The sequence below is a fragment of the Leptonotus elevatus genome, chromosome 6, assembly GCF_054856555.1.
Source record: "Leptonotus elevatus isolate MCC_2025b chromosome 6, RoL_Lele_1.0, whole genome shotgun sequence".
NCBI lineage: Eukaryota > Metazoa > Chordata > Actinopteri > Syngnathiformes > Syngnathidae > Leptonotus > Leptonotus elevatus.
Genome location: NC_141244.1, coordinates 15102065 through 15122404, shown reverse-complemented (window position 1 = coordinate 15122404; position 20340 = coordinate 15102065). Strand labels below are relative to the sequence as shown.

At 41.9% G+C, this 20340-nt stretch overlaps 1 protein-coding gene across 10 annotated transcripts in view; it reads right to left on the bottom strand.

Moving 5' to 3' along the window:
* Positions 1–1789: 1789 nt before the first annotated feature.
* phactr4b (phosphatase and actin regulator 4b) overlaps positions 1790–20340 on the bottom strand; it is a 44663-nt gene continuing 26112 nt past the window's right edge. For 5 of the 10 annotated variants that reach the window (XM_086078575.1, XM_086078573.1, XM_086078576.1 and 2 more), the window contains 13 exons: positions 15504–15674; positions 15175–15255; positions 13369–13863; positions 11636–11980; positions 10005–10136; positions 8526–9054; positions 7814–8100; positions 5674–5872; positions 5474–5529; positions 5030–5091; positions 4798–4935; positions 4639–4715; positions 1790–3307 (listed from right to left, as the gene is read on the bottom strand). In XM_086078575.1, coding sequence (XP_085934701.1) covers positions 3292–3307; positions 4639–4715; positions 4798–4935; positions 5030–5091; positions 5474–5529; positions 5674–5872; positions 7814–8100; positions 8526–9054; positions 10005–10136; positions 11636–11980; positions 13369–13863; positions 15175–15255; positions 15504–15674 — 2588 coding nt within the window. In that variant the 3' untranslated portion in view covers positions 1790–3291. Of the gene's footprint in view, positions 3308–4638; positions 4716–4797; positions 4936–5029; positions 5092–5473; positions 5530–5673; positions 5873–7813; positions 8101–8525; positions 9055–10004; positions 10137–11635; positions 11981–13368; positions 13864–15174; positions 15256–15503; positions 15675–19639; positions 20286–20340 lie in introns of those variants that run through there. The other 5 variants (XM_086078571.1, XM_086078572.1, XM_086078577.1 and 2 more) reach the window with 5 other exon arrangements.

The following is a 20340-nucleotide window of genomic DNA, read 5'->3' as shown; positions in this document are numbered from 1 at the left end:
GTTGAGCCATGTAATCTGTTTAAGCCTGGTTTAAAAAAAAAAAAAAAAAGTAAAAATGCCAACTAATGTATTTAATATAAAATTGTATATGCATACCAGGGGCGTAGCCAAACATTTTTCATTGGGGTGGCCAGGATGAAACCATGACTCATTTCGGGGTGGGGATAAGTTCATACCGTTCGCATGCCGACCTTGGGCAGCGAACGCCGATGAGTGGGCTGCATAAAATAATATGTTATGAATTCAATGCATTGGAGCTATTACAATTGTCAATGAGTTGCTCAGTTACAATAGAGCTTTCTGCAACTTGGCGGCAATAAGGCAAATGTCAGTTACTGACCTGTACACAATAAATAGAAAAGGAAACCGAACTGCGAAATTCACGACTAAGTATTAAAAACAAAAAAATTAGTTGATGCCTTATCTCACCTTTTTTTCTCTCCATTGTTTTTCCTGTGGTAAAATCTATTACCTGTAGTTATTTTTGTGTTAGTAAACAGGACTCAAGACTCTGAGCTTAATTTGATGCCTGTTTGGCATCTTGTTGGATGTCAAAGTTCACACATTAATACATTTCTTTTTAAAGATCAAATAGTTTCATGTTATTTGATATTGTTACAGCTTTTTATACGTGTATTTGATTACATAATTGAATACAATCATAATATCTGAATGGACCATTTTGTCCAAGAAATACAGGTTAACCACGTGCCTCCGCCATTGATGAATACTAACATATTTCGTATTGACACGTTTGTAATTTTATTTGAATTAAGAATAAGAGAACAATTATCTAATAAAACACCCAAAAATTACACATTATAAAAAATATTGTTTAATTTACACATTCAACATCCCTGGCTTCACTGATATTTACATTATTTGTTTTTCTTATGCTTGAAAAACAAACTTGGCATTAAGCAGAATTTCGTATCTGCGACCATGCAATGACAGTAGACTTTCTATTCCATTCTCAGACTCGCCATAATATTCACTGCATTCCAAATGATGCTGTCACTCACAAGGGAGAGAAAGGCATTCACCAGGAACTTGACTTTAAGGAAGTGAAGGGAGTTGACATGTTTCTGAGTTCAAAAACAATTTTTTCATGTTCATGAAAGGGTTGAAAGAGAGTAGCTTGCTGTGTAAAACATTTACCGCATCTCCACAATTCAAATATTTATGGCTGATTTTCAAATAATCGATGCAAATGACACTCAGCATAATTATTTGTAGACATTGATGACCCACGTTGAAGGGGAGTTTGGGTTTGAAAAAACATCTTTTGAGACACCAGTCCTCGAACCTTTCTGACACACCCCATCGTTGGTTCAGCGGATCCGTGAATTGACATCAGGTGTCACTGGATCCCCATGTCCCGCTTGACAGAGGAATGGGGTATGTGCCACGGAGGAGGCGGGACTTCCGACTTCCTGGTTTTCACACATCAGCTTTGTTTCCGTTTCCTGTTAGCGACGTGTGGGCCGCGTCCCAGTTCTTGTGATTCCCCCTTTGTGCCCCTCGGTTGCGCGTTCCCGTCGACGGCTGCGAATGTGTAGTGTGTCTGTCTCAGTTTTCCGAAGTATTTCAGAGAGTTGAGACGCCCGGCGCGCTCCCCGCGGTTGGGGGCGCGAGTGTTGGAACGCGGCCATGAGTGGCCGGAAACGACGCTTATGTGTGAAACCCGGAAGTCAGTCCGTGGCATCTACCCCATTAAGCACAGACTTACCCTTTGAACAGTGAAGAGTGATTTAATTGCTGAGCAAGTGATGAATCAGTGCACAAAAGGTTCAAGCTGTAAGATTTTTAATTAGATCCAGATGTCACTATGTACAATTCAAACAAAAACTAGTGTCAGTCCGTACGTCTTCACATTCAATTAAAAATGAACTTGCTTTACAAAGAGGGTACATATTCATTCCCATTCTTGTAGCACTTAATTATAAACTAAGATTCTGTGCTTAAAAAATAGCAACCTATAATACTTTATTTAAAATTTCTTTTCAAATGAAAGGAAGACAAGATATACACAAGCATCAGTGAAACCTACAATCCACCTGTACACAGAATAGAGAACCCTGTAAGCTACTGGCCAGATGATACTACAAATAAAACAGTTGCAGATAAAAAGTTCCAGCCAAAATGATCCCCTGTTGACCGCTCATACATTTTCTGATTATTATTATTATTTTGATAAACCCCTGGATCCATCACAGCAACTTGCATTGTATTCTTGGTCGACAACACCAGCATGACCTTATATAAAATGGCTACAGATATGCATTGCATGTGTGATTAAAGGGTAGTACAAAACTCATAGAAAAGTATACATGAAACAGATTTTCCAGACCCAATGACACTGGGATACTTTTGTTGGCTCATGCAGTAGATTTCAGAAATAGTTGATATGAATACTAATATCCTATTTTTCTCTCTCTCTAGGCATTGGGTACATTGGCACACAAATTCACCTACAACGTCCTGACCTGCACCTTCGATTTCTAAACAGTCACGCTTACGAAATGGCCACCTCACAACACAACTTTAAATACAGGCAAGCCAAAGAAATCTCCAAAACAAAAAGCTGTCACTACTTATGTGATCAAAACTATTGATATAAAATATCGTGTGCATTACACATTTTGTAATTAGATCTTTCCGAGTTTCATTCTAAGATATTATAATAGCAATCTGTACAGTGAATATAAAAACACACAATATCCCAGAGATGTCCAATCCTAAAACAGAATATCCCAGTCTTCATCCTCCAGTCCACGCGCACTATAGCCATGTGTCTCCATTATTATTGTGTGGAGTACAAGCATTACAACTTTTGTTAACTATTATTACTTTACGTTCTCACATTAACAAGATGAATGAGTTAGCGTTTTCATATACAGTAAAGAAAAAGGCAACACAGAATGAGGCCGCATTAAAGGTATTAACTAGATCCGGGTCCCTGAGGACACCACATTACAGCAGAGGGGGGGGTCGAAGCCCTGCACTGTCGCTCCTTTGCAAATGTCTCCATTTGGTTGGCACGTGGTTTCCCCCTGTCGTCCGGGATAAATACTGCATCTTCTCCCACCACCTGTTCACTGAAAATAATTCCGTGAGGGTGATGGCGGGGAAGCGAGAAGCATTCTTGTTTCTAGTCAGTTCCAGGCTGTCCCTGATCAATTGTACAGTACATTCAGGAAATGAGAAAGGGCCGATCTGTCCGCATAGTCAGCAGCTGCTTGCCACAGAGACTTTTAAGTGCTTCTTCCACCAGCTGGAGACGGTAGGATGCTAAGGCCGGTGATACCTAAAAGGAAACGGACATCATCGAATGTAAATCGGAACAAAGATTGTATTCACATGCCATTTCTTCCATTAGTTCAGAAATACATCATACATGTTTGAAGATAACTATGTAGCCATTAATTGGGGGACGCTACAGTCCCTCACCCACAGGATAAGAAGTCGAGCACCTTCGTTCACGTTTTAATTTGATGATACAGCACTATATATTTTGCACTTTGTATGCTGTTTATATGTCATTTTAACTTGCTCTGTTATTTTAATTTATGGGCACTACAGATGGAAACTGGCATTGTGCTAGATCTGGCGCAGCCATCTTTTTAACCCGTGGGTGGGTATTTTATTTTGAAATGGCCTGGTCAATCAGCAGTTTTGCGGCACAATTACATCATCTTCTCTTTGGATAGTCCGGCATGGCTGCCTTTAGAGCATCTTGTTGTCAGCCGTGAGTGTGCGCACATCATGGAAGAAAGGCGGAAGAGTCTGTGGGGGTGGTGGGTGGTCGGAGTCCTAAGGGTCAGCCAGGGCTTTACGCTGGCATGACTACTTTCGAGTGCCTTGTTGTTCATGCTGTGAGTGTACGGCCATGGAAAGACAGTCAATAGAGGGTAGGAGTGTGACGATATCGCGATAATCCGTGATACTTTGTCTCATGATCGATTATCGATCCGTAGGCGCACACTGGCAGCCACGCTTCCGTCAAGCATGCTCCAGGGCAGCTGTGGCTACTTAAGTAGCTTGCCGCCACCATAGTGTGAACGTGTGAGTGCATGAATAATGTATCCATTTCCATTGTGAAGCGTCTTTGAGTGTCTAGAAAAGTGCTATATAAATCTGATGCATTATTATTATTAATATTGTGTTTCAGTGATGGTACAAAAATAAACTATTTATATATCGATAATCGTTACCGTGAGCTTTGCATCGCATATCGTATTGTGACGTACCCACTCCTATTAGAGAGAAGAGGGCTGTTTTATTTATCTATTTATTTTTTTAAGTTCGCACTTTACGCTGGCGTGGCCGCTTTAAACCGTTAATGGCGAAAAAAATCCCCGTGACGACCTGGTACAGTAAATTTCAACCACTTGAGGCTTTAAGCGTATTTATTGCTTGGGCTCAAATGCATTTGGGATGTGCTGCCATAAGAACGATGCTTCGACCAAAAAGTGTAGTTTCACGCACTTTGTGGACACACCCACAGCGTTTGAGAGTCAAAGCAGAGACAAAAGCGCATTTTTTTTTCTAATTTGAAGCCTCATTTTCTATACTTAACGTGTTAACGAGTCAAATTTAGAAAACATTTTCACTCTATAGCGAGTTTAAGATGTATACCTTGTGTAGATTCTGCTCTCTTCGTGAACCTCCATTTCAGTGCTTTTATAATCATTAAGCTCTTTCCGGATGGCTGCCTAGAAGAAATAACACACACAATACGACAGTAAGAGATTTATGCATTCAATGCGTTTTCTATAGCTGACAGACCGAGTTTACCTTATCAGCAGGTGTCAGCTTGGTCCACGGTTTTTCTGCCCTGCGGTCGTAATCTTGGGCATCTGTGACTTCCACATACTCGTGGAATCGCAAAATTTTCCTGGCCTGTAGTTCTGCTACTGTGGGTCTTTGACTCAGCTACAAGAAATATGATTTGGGAGAGTTCTAGTTCAATACACAGCAAATGTACAATTGGACACATGACAGTGAAATACATCAGGCGCTCGCTCACCTTTCTGGTCAGCCTTCGCTTAATCTCTCTAACCTCTGCTTGTCTGTCAGCATGATTTTTGGCTGTAACAAGACAGGGAATAAAACAACAAAAGGGCTTTATTTAGACACCGTATTCAAGTCTGGCTTGACGTGCAGACAAAGGAGATGAAAAGCAGCTCACAAAATTAGACCGCATTCATTTATTGAGGTTTCAAAGCTCCTCTCCCACTGATACTGTATATAAAATTGTCTGGATGTTACAATACTGAGTAATGTTTAGGAGTATGCAGATGTTAAAAAAAAAAAAAAAAAAAGCAAAAATACTTAAAATGTCAGCTTGGACAAGAGATTTTGGTCGTACATGGAAACTAATTGTAATGGGAATGACAGAATTTCACTAAAATTCCAACATTTCAGATTTGTACTATGTACGTTGAAGAGGAAAATAAAAGTCAATACTAACGTTGAAGGATGTTTCTTTGCTCGAGCTCGTCAGCAGTGGGTCTCTGGCTTAGACGTCTGATGGGAAGAAAAGCAGAGAGGTCTATTTTTAAACCATTTGGCTGCTTCGTAAGCCGTAAATACAGCAGAAGATTTTAGAACGCACGCTCACACTTGTCATTTAGAATTGCATAAAAGCAGTGTTATGATGTCGCTTTTTACCTTGTGAGCGCAGTGCCGATCTGCGTGCGAATGGCCTCCCATTGCTCCCTGCTCTGCCAGGTGAGGCCAGCCTGTCCCGGTGGCTGGTCATCCCTGCTGCTCCTCTCCTGTGCAAATCTGTCCCTGTCGGGTGCAGAGGGACGGCTGCTCAGCTTTAGAGCCAGGGTGTCTTTCCTCTTCACTTTGCTGGCCAGAGCACCTGGACAACAGACAAGGCAAGTATGACATGATTTGTTTATTTAAGATGTTTGACTCCTTTGTCAAATCTGTTATGCTGTTCCTAAGAGATGTAAAAATGCAGTCTGTAGTGATGCACATTATAAGGCAGTTAAGTGCACCGTCGATGACAGTGATTTGAACAATTGTACATAGGGTGCCATGAGAAATTAGTAGGTGGGATGTTGCCCAATTTTACTTCATTAGTCCGAAAAAAAAAATGCATCCACTACAGATAATCGCATTGTGCATCTATGAAAGAAACTACAGTCATTTCTGCACTATAAGCCGCTACTTTTTTCACTTGCATTCAACCCTGCGGCTAATACAAAGCTGCGGCTTATCCATCAGATCACAAGGGGGCGCACTATAAAGGAAGCACAAGAGCGTCAGGCAGAGCAAAACAAACCAAGTGAGCCCAAATACAGTAGGAGAGAAAATTTGCGCTCTCATTATAGAAAAGAAAGTAGCGGGAACCCGGTGCGGTAACATTAAAACACCTGCGGCTTACAGTCGGGTGCGCCTTGTAGTCCAGAAATTACTGTATAGCAAGAGGAAGGAAAATTAAATGCTCTTCCACAAGATGGCAGAAGGTGGGTCCACATCAGAATCCCTCAGTAATGTGAAAATTTTGCAAAATAATGATACTCTGAGGTCTTATATGTACACACGTCAGTACAAGACTCAAAATAAGCAGTCTTGCAAGGCAAAATTTGCATTTTGAATAGCAAAACTGAGAATCAACAGTCGAGACGGTCCCAAAAAGCTTCACTGGGCTGGACGCACGTGGCTTCTAGTGTGGCTAAACATCTTCCAGAGTCGCTATTAAGTCAGTAATAATTGCCACCATGGCGCCGAATAAAATACATTTCTCAGAAGTAACGTTCTCACAAAGGTATTGAGAGGAAAGATGAAGTCATGCTAATTGCTACGCTAACCTAAGATTGTATCAAGTGCTAGTGTGTCCACTTTGAACAGCAAAATAGGCAAATTAATAAGTGTATGGACAGCCACTTTTTATGCTGTATTGTGTGTGTAGTTGGATGTTGTTATGCTTACCTAACCTCAGAAAAATGAAAATATATTAGCACACAGCTATAGCTAACTGAATCATGTTGCTAAGTAAAGGTCCGCTGTGTGCTAATTCAATGCTAACATTTGCTACAAGTGCCTACGTATGTACAGACTTATTTTGGACTGTCCAGGACGTTTCTGGGCGGAGACTAAACGTCCTTCCAGCCAAGCTACGGAGGCAAGCAACGATCAATGGCATATGAAATTTTTTCCTGATTGGTGGGGCTGTTTCCGCAGACGTGCTAGGAGTTTGAGTCCTGTGTCTTGTCTGCATATGCTAATTTGGCTATGCGAACGCCCGCTCCTGATTGGTGAGCTTGTTTTACGCTCGTTCCTGGTTGGCTGCGGTCCTCGAGCAACAGTTTTGAATGTTGTGTTTACAAACAGCAACGGGGAAAACTTTCGACCATACTTTTAATTTTATATATATATATATAAAAAAAAAGTGTAGGATCTTGACCAATCTGCATTTCTAATGGCATATTCAATGAAGTTCAATTGAAAATCTCAACTTTTTGTTAGTGAAATGTGGAAGTCTGAAAGCCACCATACGGTGATATTGACCCGGATATTAATCTGTGTCTCCACCTTTTGCCATTCGTATAACAAAATAATAGTTTTGTGGATAACGAAACATGCCCAGATTTCACACTGACTAAAGTTGTGAGTAACGTGAGATGAAAACATTATTACTTCATTATATACTAATAAAGTAGTATTGGGAAACACTGTCTTACGAGAAAGAAAATACAAAATCTTTGAATCTGCTATTTAGATGACCTAGATTTGCAGCTACGCTTGGTAACACCTACACAAATACTTGTTTTAGTCATAATATGACAATGCTTACTCAGTGGCTCTTCCTCCTCATCCGATTCTTCCTCTTTAAAAGGCACAGGACCATCTGAGTCACTATCATCTCTGTGAATGCCATGATCTTCATCCTCGTCGTCATCCTCCTCCTCATCCTCACCGTTTTCTCCACCGGGGAGACAAACTCCAGCATCCACAACCAAACCGCGGCGGCTCCGTGGCTCTAGTTTAGGCTGGGGTATCTCTCCGTCGTACTCCTCCTCTTCCTCGTCATCATCGTCGTCTTCTTCCTCCTCCTCCTCTTCGGAGTAGTCATCTTCAGATCTATTAGAAAAATGTCAAAGAACTTTGTTTATAATAAATTTTCCCTACCTATTTAATTAAGCAGGACTGAATTCTTAGTAATTACATTAACTCATTCACTCCCAGCCATTTTTACTGAAGCAGCCCCCTTTGCTCCTGGTTGTTTTACTGGATTTTTACTGATTTTGCAAGGCCCACAGAATATGGTATACCAAAAGAAATATTAAAGTCTCTTCTTACATCAGGAAAAAATATATATATATATATCTGTTTCCGTTTTGCAGCAATTAGCATTAGAATATAGCCAAGTTTCATCATTATTCACAAATCTGTTTAAAACTGTGGGTAAATGAGCTTTTTGCAACATGGCCCTGGTTGATCTTGATCTCTTATACTCTGCTGGTTTCTGCTTTACAGGGCTTCTCTTAGTAAAAAGTCGAACTCACAGTTTTAGTGGCTGGATGCTGACCGGAAGGGGGCGACCTCGATCGGCTTGGTAGTCTGGAGGTGTTTCAAACAGCAATGTGTGAGCACGTTGTGACCCATCTGGGTTGGGTTGAATAGGGCCGGGACTGGACAGAGCTCGCTGGATCATGATGTGCAGCGGGACAGGAGCTGGGCGCTGGGGTGACTCACTGACAGGACTTGGGGGATCAAACAAGATTGGTATAGGTTGGGGCAGTGGGTGCGGGTAAGAGTGCTGATGAGGAAGGTGGTGGGTGTGTATTTGCTGTCGGGGCGGAGAGGGGGGTATGTGCGACGGTAGCGGAGGGGACGCGGGAGGCGGAGGCAGCTGAAAGCTCACAGAGCTGTGGTCCTCGAGAGAAAGTGGCGAGGGCGTGAGGGGATGGCTTGGCGCAGAGGAGTCGTCCGTGTTGCGTTTGGTGACGGGGGTGGTTCTCTTTGGCGGCATCGGCGGGGAGGGCTTCGCCGGGACAAGACTGGCACCCCCGGCAGCTTGTGTGATATCACCTGCTAAGGACAGAAGCGCAATTAATAACATTGAATCAGAAAGCAAAATATAAAATCTCTTAGGCTCGGAAGGGAGCATCTTTGTTTTATGCTACTGCGGAATGAAAGCGCATGCTTCTTCAGATGTTGGAGACATCCAGTTTGGCAGAATACAGATTAACAACTTGTCTGACTGAGCATGAATGCATACAGAGAATGACATCACATAACTGTGTCAACATGGCTGCACACATTGATCTAACACGCTAGTGTGCAACATGTGCCCCAGGTCAGAGACGGAGAAGACAAAAAAACCAGCCTGCATGCTCAACACAGCCAAACTTGGTGTCTTGGTGTCAAAAACCTTGCGGACAAGCAGCTCAGATGCACTCTTAAGTGACATGCACATTTTTTCTATATTATTCCTCAAAATAAATGTATATCAAGGTCTTGAAGTCTTGTTAAGTGGTGAGCCGTGGTGAGTGCTGGCAGACCATAAGCATGCGAGAATCTTGAATCAACTTGTATGCTACAGTCTTTATTGTCCATTCATTCATTTCCATCCCATTTCAGCAGCAGAGTTGAGCGGATTACGTCCTTAAAATTCCATTGATGCATTGAAAGCAGGCCAGACCTGCTAAAGGCTTGCTCTCATTCACATGCCAAAGGAGAATGAGTACCAACCAAGCTAAATACGCTCAACTACTACAGCATTTGCCTCGTATATACATGAAGCAAACAGCGCACACATCGTCTGCTCATGATGGGCATGCAACTTGTGGAGCCTAAATCACATTGAAGGTGACGCAAACAAGGTCCATCAGGAAAAGAAGACATTAGGAAAAAGATACGCGGACAGCTTGAAAAGACGCCATATGATGAAGAATGCAGACTCTGAAGGGGCAGGTGGGGTGGGGTTGGGGGTTTTCAGACACCGGCAACCTGCTTACAGATACCAGATCGCATCCTTTTACCTGAGCGCAGGCCTCCAGCCCGCCGGCACAGGTAGACAGGCAGGGACAGATAGACATCATAATCGCACTCCCGCTTCCAGCAGGACCAGTAGAGCGGAAGCTGTGCGTGCTCTCCACCCTGTAGGGCGGAGACTAAAGGAGGAGATGGAGGCCTTCAGCTCAACTTCTTTTAATGACTGCGGGTACATGGCTGCAGGGTTTATGTACAGAGTGCCGAGGGATGATTAGACACTCAGCGTCAGTTGACATACCAGCAAATTCTCAGTAATACCATCACCATCTAGAAAGAATGTTCTAAACATTTGTTTTATTTTTTAATAGTCTCTCAGTATGGTAATAAAGTGAGACAGATTGTTTTCTATTTGTCCAAATAAGTTCAGTGCATCCGGTAATGTCCATCTCACAGCACATCATGCTGACAAGTTGCCCACGCACAGTCGCACACACAGTACCAAAATGCGTGAGCTTGAATCATCATCAAGATTCACAACAATGAATCAAAGCAGACAGCCTCACTCCAACGGGAATTTGGGAGCAATCCCATTTGAAACAAACTTGCAGAATAGCAACTGCCACTGAACAGCAGTCTTGTGAGCTGAAGCTCACACTCACAAGTGTCTCTGAACCGTTGCAGCTACAATAGGCCTGGTGGCGCAAGTCATTAGCTGGTGGGAAAATACACAAATGTTTAGATTCATTCAGGCACTCCCAACCAGCAAGCTGCAACAGAGATCATCAGGTGTAACAATTTCATTTAATTGGTCAAAAAAAAAAGGAAAAAAATATTTACTGATTACAAGTAAATAATGTATATAGGCCTGGGTTAAGTTCTATTTCATCCTTTCGTGATGAAATATTATTGTAATAATTCCATGCTTTTAATAATAAGAATAATAGTTCCAATAAGAATAAGACTATTATCATGTTAAAGCATTCATTCATTATCAGTCACTCAGGCTGGAGGTGGCGAGCAAATAGGGTGGAGGTGGCCGCCTCTGAATTTTGTACACAGGAAAAACCCTGGTTATGGATGTAACAAGCGCATGTTCAGTGATTTCCTTAAAATAAAATGAATTAAAAAAAATTATAAAATAAAATAAAAACAGTTGGCAGCTATATATATATATATATATATATATATATATATATATATATATATATATATATATATATATTAGATGATGATACGTTTTTGTTTTTTTAAAGAGGAGATACGATTCCGATTAATAATATTCGAGGATGTCGATAACTAATTTGGAGCCGAAAAGGGTAAATGGTCCAAGTCTACTTTAAAAAAAACCTCCCTCGTTATTAAAATGTTTTTATGCAGACAACTTTTCAGATTTTTTTAACCCATAAATCATCATTGTTTTAAATTTGTAAAAAATAAAATAAAAAATAAAATAAGTTCAGGGAGCTCCCTGAATCATCAGCATTTCTTAAAAGTAAAATGAAACCTTGAACAAGTAAATGGCTCCTTATTGTTTTCTTCAGTAAATAAAGTTTTACAAAATTTCAAGAGAGGTCCATGCCGATCGCCACCAATAAGCGGTCCAGCTTCTAACTTCTAATAAACCTGATCAAGTCATTATCTTGGGGAATATGCACAAGAACAACTGAGCAAAACTTACCCAGCATGCCAGGGTTGCCCCTGTTCACCGGCTTGGGTGGAGGCAGAGGTGGCTGCTTGGTGCCATGAGGGGCGGACGACAAGGCTGCAGATGAAGACTGCTGTGTGGTCGCACCCACAGAGGAGACGTTCCTTGTAGGCTTGGGCGCAGTACTCACGGAGGCAGACAGGGATGGGTACTGGGCCGAGTTGTGGTTCGATGGGGCGCGAGGTGGCCCTTCGCTGCCCGGTTCAGGTGTAGAGCTTATCAACCATTTTGGAGGCATGACGGAATGTTTAGGCGGCAGAGGTTCACGAAGAGTGTCCTTCAGTGCTTCAGGTTCAGGGACAAAATGGTTGTCTGACTCTATGAAAACAAGACAACATCTTAGATTTAACATTGCATAATTAATTTTTCAACATTACCTGCCAAAACAAAATTTATAGTAATTTACTACCGATTAGTATAATAGTATAATATAATAATAATTTTAAGTTAATGAAGGACAACAAAGACCCCATTCTTGAATTTCATTTTGAAATAATTCTGAAATCTTAAATGGGAAGTCAGCCTTAAACATTTCTTTTCATTTTCAGGTCAAGCTGTATCTCCCCAAGAAAGGCGCGATCAAAACCTGTGCGGTGCGATCAACTGACAAAGTTGAAAAATTAATATAGATCCCTGAAGATGACATCACAGTTGCTCAGAGCTCAGGCACACCTGTTTTCTGAAGATGAGCTGTGATTGGTTGTTACCTGAGACCTGAGCAATTGTGATGTCATTTTCACTCTACAGCAAGTTGCAAAATGGCCACCTTCTGATATGGATAAAAAACTGCTGGATTTTGCTGCTTAACTCATATTCCATTAATGCAATATTAACCAAAATACCGTATTTAGACTAGTGGGGCTGCATAGAACGTTGATTTCCTCTTTAACATGAGCACTGCGCTGCAATGTTGAGCGACACTACAGCGAGCAGTTTGCTGCCGTTTCACCACTCCAAGCATGCACTGTGATAGCACTTGATTTAGAATTGCATTATCTCGGGATCAGCAGCGAGGATAAACAGCGTAGCTGGCTGTAAATACCACACACTAACACCACCCTCAGTCAGCCCCAAACGTATCCGAGTCATCCCGCATATTCTTTTGCAACTCCCACATTATATCAAAGCTGTAAAATTCCTGATAACTGCTTTTATTTATAGACAAGTCTCTACGGTGTTGATTTTGAGCTGGTTGTCCACCGGCATGCAGTGTTTCGCCAATTTATAAAACAAAGTCTCACTGTAATAATCCAAATTCACACGTGGATCTTCTCGACTGTAACTCAGGCGTACAAGCACGCAGAACAAGAGAATTACATTTTTAAGTGGTTCCTTTGTCCGATGAGTGACAACCGGTGTACCGTCACTTTTACAAAGTGTAATGTTGCTTAAAATCAATTAACTGTGCGGCTTCACCACTTATCACCGCGTCTTTACAGCGATAGCATTAAATGGCAACGAAGAGTATACGGATTGTGCCACGTTAATTAGGAGATGAGAGAACAAGCTGTCCCTCAATGTTCCTGAATAAGAAGATGGAGCAGGACTCTTGGGAGCCATCTGGAGCTCGTCTCTGAGAGGACAGCACCAGCAAAGCACGCTACAAAGCTTTAAAATATATGCATGATGTCATTGGGTAAAACTTTTACATTCCTTACCAGGAATAACGTGATAGCAGGGAGAGAGGGGGTGAATGCGTGACTCACCTCTACGGGTCCTTCCCTCTTCAGACGCATGTCGGGGGAGTGTGGGCTTCCAGTCTACATCAGCCGGTCGACTCCTCCTGCCATCCTCTGAGGGGGCTTTCTGCAGCCCAGGCCTCCTTTGTCCATCTTCAGGGTGAAACTGGCCTCCACTTCTGCCTTCATCCATCTGATTGTGAATCGGTCCATGCCACGTGGTGTTAGACTTCCACTCTGTCTCCCCATATCCACGGGGTCCTATCACCCCACTTCCTCTCTGCCCTTCTTCCGGGGGGCCGGAACCCCTGGCGCTTGAAACTTTTCGGCGTTCTCCATCTGGGGGTGATCGGCCCCTGTGGTCGTCCGAATGGGCCAGCCAAGTAGGGTTTATCCTGAAGTCTGAATCGGAGTGCAATCGGCCCGGGTTGCTCCTTCCACCGAACCCTCCTCCACTCACAGGCAGAGTGTGGCCATTCTTCACGAAGGGCTGCTTCAGGCTTTGTGCCGCCCCATTTGCATCTAAAGGAGGACAAAATCATTTCATTTGACTTTCAGGGAAAATATAACATAAGGAGAGGCATAATTATTAAATCAATTGGTAGCTGTGTGGAATTGATTGATGCTTCAAGGGGAAGTCAAGACAACCCCCCTAAATTTCTTAATAACAATATGTTCTTTGCAGCCCCACTAGTCTAAGTACGGTATTCTGGTTAATATTGTGTTAGGTTAGTGAAATATGAGTTAAGCAGCAAAATCCAGTTTTTATCAATATCAGAAGGCGGCCATTTTGCCACTTGCTGTTGAGTGAAAATGCCATCACAGTTGCTTAGGTCTGAGGTAACAACTAATCACAGCTCATCTTAAAAACAACAGGTGAACTGTGATTGGTGGTTTCCTGAGCCCAGAGCAACTGTGATGTCATCTTCAGTCGACAGCAAGAGGCAAAAGATGGATAAAAACGGCTGGATATTGCTGCATAACTCGTATACCACAAATGTAATATTAATCAGAATATCATGTTTAGAATAGTGAGGTCACGTATAACAAATTATTGTCAAGAATTTATTAAGGTTGACTTCCACTTTAAGTCATTAAAATGGAGTACACCATTTGACTGCAACCGCCACAGGCTGTTGAACAACACAACATCAACAAAGTGAATTATGGATGATTAAGTAAATGTAGTCATTAAGCCATCCATAGCCTACATGTTGAACTTAATCTACCTATAGATTATTACATGCTTCATTGACTGCTTTTTTTTTGTCACAATGAGAAGTGATTTGTACATTTGATTGACAATTCATTTAACAAACATGTTTCAGGCTACCACAGCTTATTAATGAAAAGAATCAATGGTTTCAATCCTTTCCCCCCCGTCATAAAAGCCTGCTCATGTAGACAACAGCGCGTGTGTGTGTGTGTGTGTGTGTGTGTGAGTGTGGCTTGGTGTGATGAAGGAGCAGCTGTAGGTTTAATATATGGGCTTCTGCAGAACAGCAGTCCCTGCATTATGATTGCACATGCCCCTTTGAAAACCACATTGCCGCAGGGCACCATTTGTTCCACTTTCTCAGCTCTAGACAGCCTTATTAAAACACATATTACACTACTTTTAAAAACAAGGCAGCAAGCAAGGTGAAAGCCCATTTGACATTTTCTAAATATGTCTCAGACACCTGCTGGATGGGAGTACAGTGTTCCTGTCATTATGTAATCATGACTTCACTTTGCCGACTGTGTGGGTGTGACAGCCCCAGCAGTGCTACACTAGATACAGTGGATACAGACACTGCTGTGCAAAGATCAGATGAATCAGAGAACATGTACCGTTGTCTGGAACTTCTTTCAGCACTCCCTGATCTATAAGCTCTTGCCGGGTACGCCTTGTCGACATCCTTCTCTCCAGCTCTGCCATATCGACAAAGATATATGGCAGCACATTACAAACATTATTAGGGTGTTAATTTATCAATTGCATGTTCAACAAGGCAAGTTTGGAATAACATAAAATGGCATCACACTAGCACTTATTGTCGTTGTTCAACCTGGACTGCAATTATGGTAAATTGGACCATGGATTGTGGGGTTTAAAAAGTGAAGTGGGAAGGGGATGTGGGGGAGCGGCCATCTCTCCAAAGAGAATTAAAACCACAAACCTTCGGATGCTTCCTTGAATTTCTCGCTGCTTTTCTTCTTGCGCCACTTCCATGGCTTGAAGATCTTGCCAAGACTAGAGAACTTGCCCTTGCGCTTTGGGGGAGGGGTGCTGTCTCCCGTGCTGCTCGCCTCTCCCACCATCGTGCTCTGGTGCTGCTCACTTTCATCATCTGAAATAAACGGTAAATAGTCTTTCACTTGTATAGCATTTTTTCACCTATCAAAACGGATTCACCTACTGATGGCACAGCAGGAGCAACTGGGGGTTCACTATCTTGCTCAAAGACACTTTGACATAGTCACAAGGGCCGTGGAGTGAACAAATAACCTCGGGGTTGGGAAATTACCACTCTACCACTGAGCCATGCCACAATAATAAAAGCAATAACATGATGCAAATTAGCATTCAGAGGACACAACTCAACAAGGCAAGCCAATTTTGCCTTACTGAAAACCCAAACAAAGTTTCTTATGTATATCGGCTTTGTGTAATCTGGCAATGAAATAAACACACCCAAATCTTGTTTTTCAGCTGGGTTTCAATAAAACCTCTAAGGTCAAATATCTCGTACAATGTGCCCAAGTTTTACTTCAGAGTTTTCTTTAGCATTCATGATACCCCATCAGACTAATACATTGCACAATGGACAGGCCTCAACACATTTCGGCAGCAAAGGATTCAGTCTGAGTAGGTTCTGCTTTTTGGGGGGCTTTTTTTGCAACACCGATTCAAAATGGCTAGCTGCTGTCTTGGGCACATCACATGAGACTTCTGAACATTGTTGAAAGATTTCATTGCACCTCCCTAAAGCTCTGTTCAGGGACCAAAGGATTAACTGCATATATTTTGCGACAGACTAATTCAAAAGGACCAGCCTCAACAAATGGTGGTGTATGTCAGAGGAGGATACACTGCAAAAGTTAGCACAAGCATGCACGTTGTCATTTGTTGTCAAAGTTCTAGAATGTGGTTCTGCTTTTGTATTTTATAGTGATTACTGCAACTTATTGTACACTTATTTTTTAATCTATATGCATTATACTTAAAGAGTGGTTAATTTATGTTTACAGTTGTGTAACATAACAGTAATGTGTAAAAAAGCAATTAAAAATGAAAATTGTATTTTATTTTTTTACATGGTTATATATCTAATTGCATTATTCCTTTGAGGGAAATTATTTTGAAAATATCAGCAAATTTTGTCAAAAGTTGATCATCATCCTGGTGCAGACTGTGCATAACTTTAGAGGATACATTTTCTTTCTCATCACAATCAGACTACAGGCTACAGGTCAAGATTACACTTGTTTTGGCCATCCAGACAGACTTGTTTTTATTACATTTTGCAAAATTAAAGTTCCTTGTAATTTTGCAGCACAAATGCTTTTACATTGAAGAATAACAGGAAATGATAGGTTTTCATCAAAAGTCAGATGATTTTCTTCAACTAAACTTTATATATAGATCACTTTGTCTATGTGTTTTAAGATGAGTTAAAAAAAAAAATTTGACACACAGGGGCTTGCCTAACGTTTAGCGGGAGGTCATTCCAAAGAGAGGGACTGACAACGAAAAAGGCTCGACCCCCTCTGAGCCTCCGCTTAGTCCTTGGTACCACCAGTAGCGTCTGGTCCGCTGACCTGAGGCCACGGGCAGGTTTGTAGAAGTGGGGGAGCTCAGAGAGGTAAATTGGGGCGAGACCATTTAAAGATTTGAAAACAAATAAAATAATCTTAAAATTAACTCTAAAATGTACAGGGAACCTGTGAAGGGAGGGCAGAATTGGAGTCAAGTGCTCCCTCTCACAAGCTCCAATTAGTAGGCAAGCAACATCAGACGCTTGAGGGAGGACTGGCTGACTCCAAAATAAAGTGCATTACAGTAACGAAGCCATGGGTTACTTGTTTCTAAGTGCTGTTGAAAAAAGGACAGGCTTAAAAATGGCAAGCGGTTTGCCGGTTCACTTTAAAACCGAAGTTCGTGACTGCGGCCTTTACATAAGGCACCTGACAGAGTGCCGATTGCCAAAGTCAATGGGGTGGGATGTACAAGAGCTACTGAGACCAAACACCATAACTTCTGTCTTTTCACTGAATTTGCAGAAATTCAGTGCCATCCATCCAGGCCTTGATTTCCTCCATACAGGACAAAAGTGGCCTTAAGGAGAAAGAGTCCTTTTTGCTCAGCGGAACATAGATCTCACTGCCATCCGCATAACAGTGAAAGGAAATACCAAGTTCAAGGGAACAAGATACGGTCAAATAAAGTAGGAACCACAGCTGTGAGAGAAGCTAAACTTAACTAAGTTTCAGAAAAAAAGCTGTTTTTGTGCTGTGCATCGTCAACAATTTGTGTTTGATTGAGACTTGCCACAATCAAGGCATTTAATACCTAGCAGGGGTAATAAATGTTCACGAGGCTTGAACACACAAAACGTGCAACTAGAGAACAATAGAGCTCCAGAAGAGGCTGCAGTAATCGGGCAAATTCAACCAAGGTCATCTGCTGCCTCTACAAAGAGTACAAACAGTATTCTTCTTACTCAAGACCGTTATTATCTTTAGCTCAGTGGTCTTGAGGACTGAGTGTGCTTTGGCAGGGTGATGCTGAGAGCTCATGGACACTCCACATAGCTACAGTTAACAAAAGGGGTCTGACTGACGTTCAGCGAGAGTTCACAAACATTCCTTGGTGTGTCGGAGACTAGTACCTTATCAGTTTTTCCAGTCCTCACTGCCCCAATAGAGAAATAAGATTGAGTACACACATGGATTATGTCAGCACAAATGACTGTTAGTCATGTTACACTTAGCATCATTTAAGAAGGGGCTGTTGAAAATGAACTTGGTCAACAACTGTGATTACATTCTCTGAATGTTTGATTGACAAACCTACTGAGAGCAGATGAAACCACAGGATGCTGATTGGTTAAATGTTGGCACTCTCAAGGGAGCAGCTGCTGAATTCAGCGGGCATAGTGTGTACCTCTGATGTCTGTTTCAAAACATCCAGTCCCATGCATACATACAGGACATCTTGGCCGCTTGCGGTCTGATTCCAACAATGTAAATCTTGAAATGCTGATATGGATTACAGTACTCGGTATTCAAGTGGCGATTTTCCACTGCACACTGCAGGCTCAGTCCTGCTTATTGGCCTCGGTTTAGCTTTTGAAAACAAAATAGTATCGCTGGATATTACGAAAACCACACTGCACTGAAGGTATGAGCCGGAACGAGGCAAGCTAACAAACAATGGCATTGGAAGAGAATGAGGGTTTCCTGTCTTTACTTCTCATGACGGCCACAGTTAGTTGCAGATCAGTGTAAACAATAATATCATTTTGCAGCAATCAGAGCTAAAGCAAAATAAGCAGGTAAACATTTTTTTTTTACATTATATATAAAACAGTCAATGGACTATAGCTGTCATAATTTGGTTTGACCAATGAATGTGGAATGAAGCAGTGGCTTACGTCACCCATTTCATTGTCATGCACTTTAGAAATAGTACCATCAGGCATACAGGTTAGGATTTGGTTTAATCAAACTGAATTGCGCCAATGGTGAGTAGAGAGAGCCGTGGCGAGTCAGGGACCAGATTTTCAAAATTTTAAACCGGGACACTACAATTTAGCTGAAAATCAAATAAGCAATAAATTCTCACCAGGAACTATTTTATAACAAATGTCATCACTAGTCAATCTGGTTGTGTTATTACTTAAACTAATGCTAAATGTTATCTTGGGTGACAGTTCAAAAGCTGTAAATAAGTGAATACAATCATCATTATCCAATCTTTTTTGCTCAGTCCCAGCAGCTATTGGAAGCTGGCTGTGCCATTTATTTCGCATGGTCCCGCATTGTAACATTGGAAATATGCCGCCAGAAGAGCTCATCTTACATTGGGTCAGACTGGCGGTGACTGCGGTATTAGGCTAGTAGGACTACGTTTCCCATGATTCTTAACACGTGAATAGGAAGGAAAAATCACGCTAGTAATTTATCAACCAAGTTCACAAGGACACATACATTACAAGTACCATTCGACAAATCTTTACAGATCCCAAAAAGAGTGTACCCGTCATAATTGATTAATTAATTCTTATTCATCTTGAAAAGGAAATACTTCTACCTGGAAAGTGGCTGTTGAGTGTCCAGCTTCCATGGTGGCGGGTTTTAAAACAGCATTCCATGAGAAAGAAGAGATCCCTAATTCAAACGATCGGACGTATCCCAACAGTTCAATCACTACAGAAGAAAATGCTGTAGGAAATCGTCAAATCTAATGCTCGTCTAGAGGTCGAGGTTCAAGGGATGTCTCCGCAACGAGGAAACTCCAGCTGAAATTTGCATTGTACAGCGCGGAGGATTCAGACCAGGTGCCATAATATCCCAATAAATGGCTGCGGTTGCCCAGCGGTCCAAATGCTTGTCACACGGCCGAGTGCAGTCACAGTGGCTCAGCTGAAGCCAGCCAAGCAGGATAAAAGCAGGCTGTGCCAGGCCAGCACACACCACGACAATGCAGAGGTGTCAATTGCTCAGCCCGTGTAGTAGGCATCCGTTAGAGAAAGATGACTGACTAAATCCTTTGAAGACAAGCACTTTAGCCTGATTAAATTGTTGCTGATCAAATTATTCCACTAAAACACACGAAAAAGAGTCACAAAACATCCAAATTTGATTTCCCATTCAAAAAAAGTTATTTTTCACAGAAATGTCTTAAAATGAAGTTTTTGTGAGAAAAGCAGGGCTAGCTTGAGCGAGCGACGGACTAGAAATGGGCGTAAAGGGGGAAAAGGCACAAAAAAGTAGAAGGGGGCAGCCTGGAAA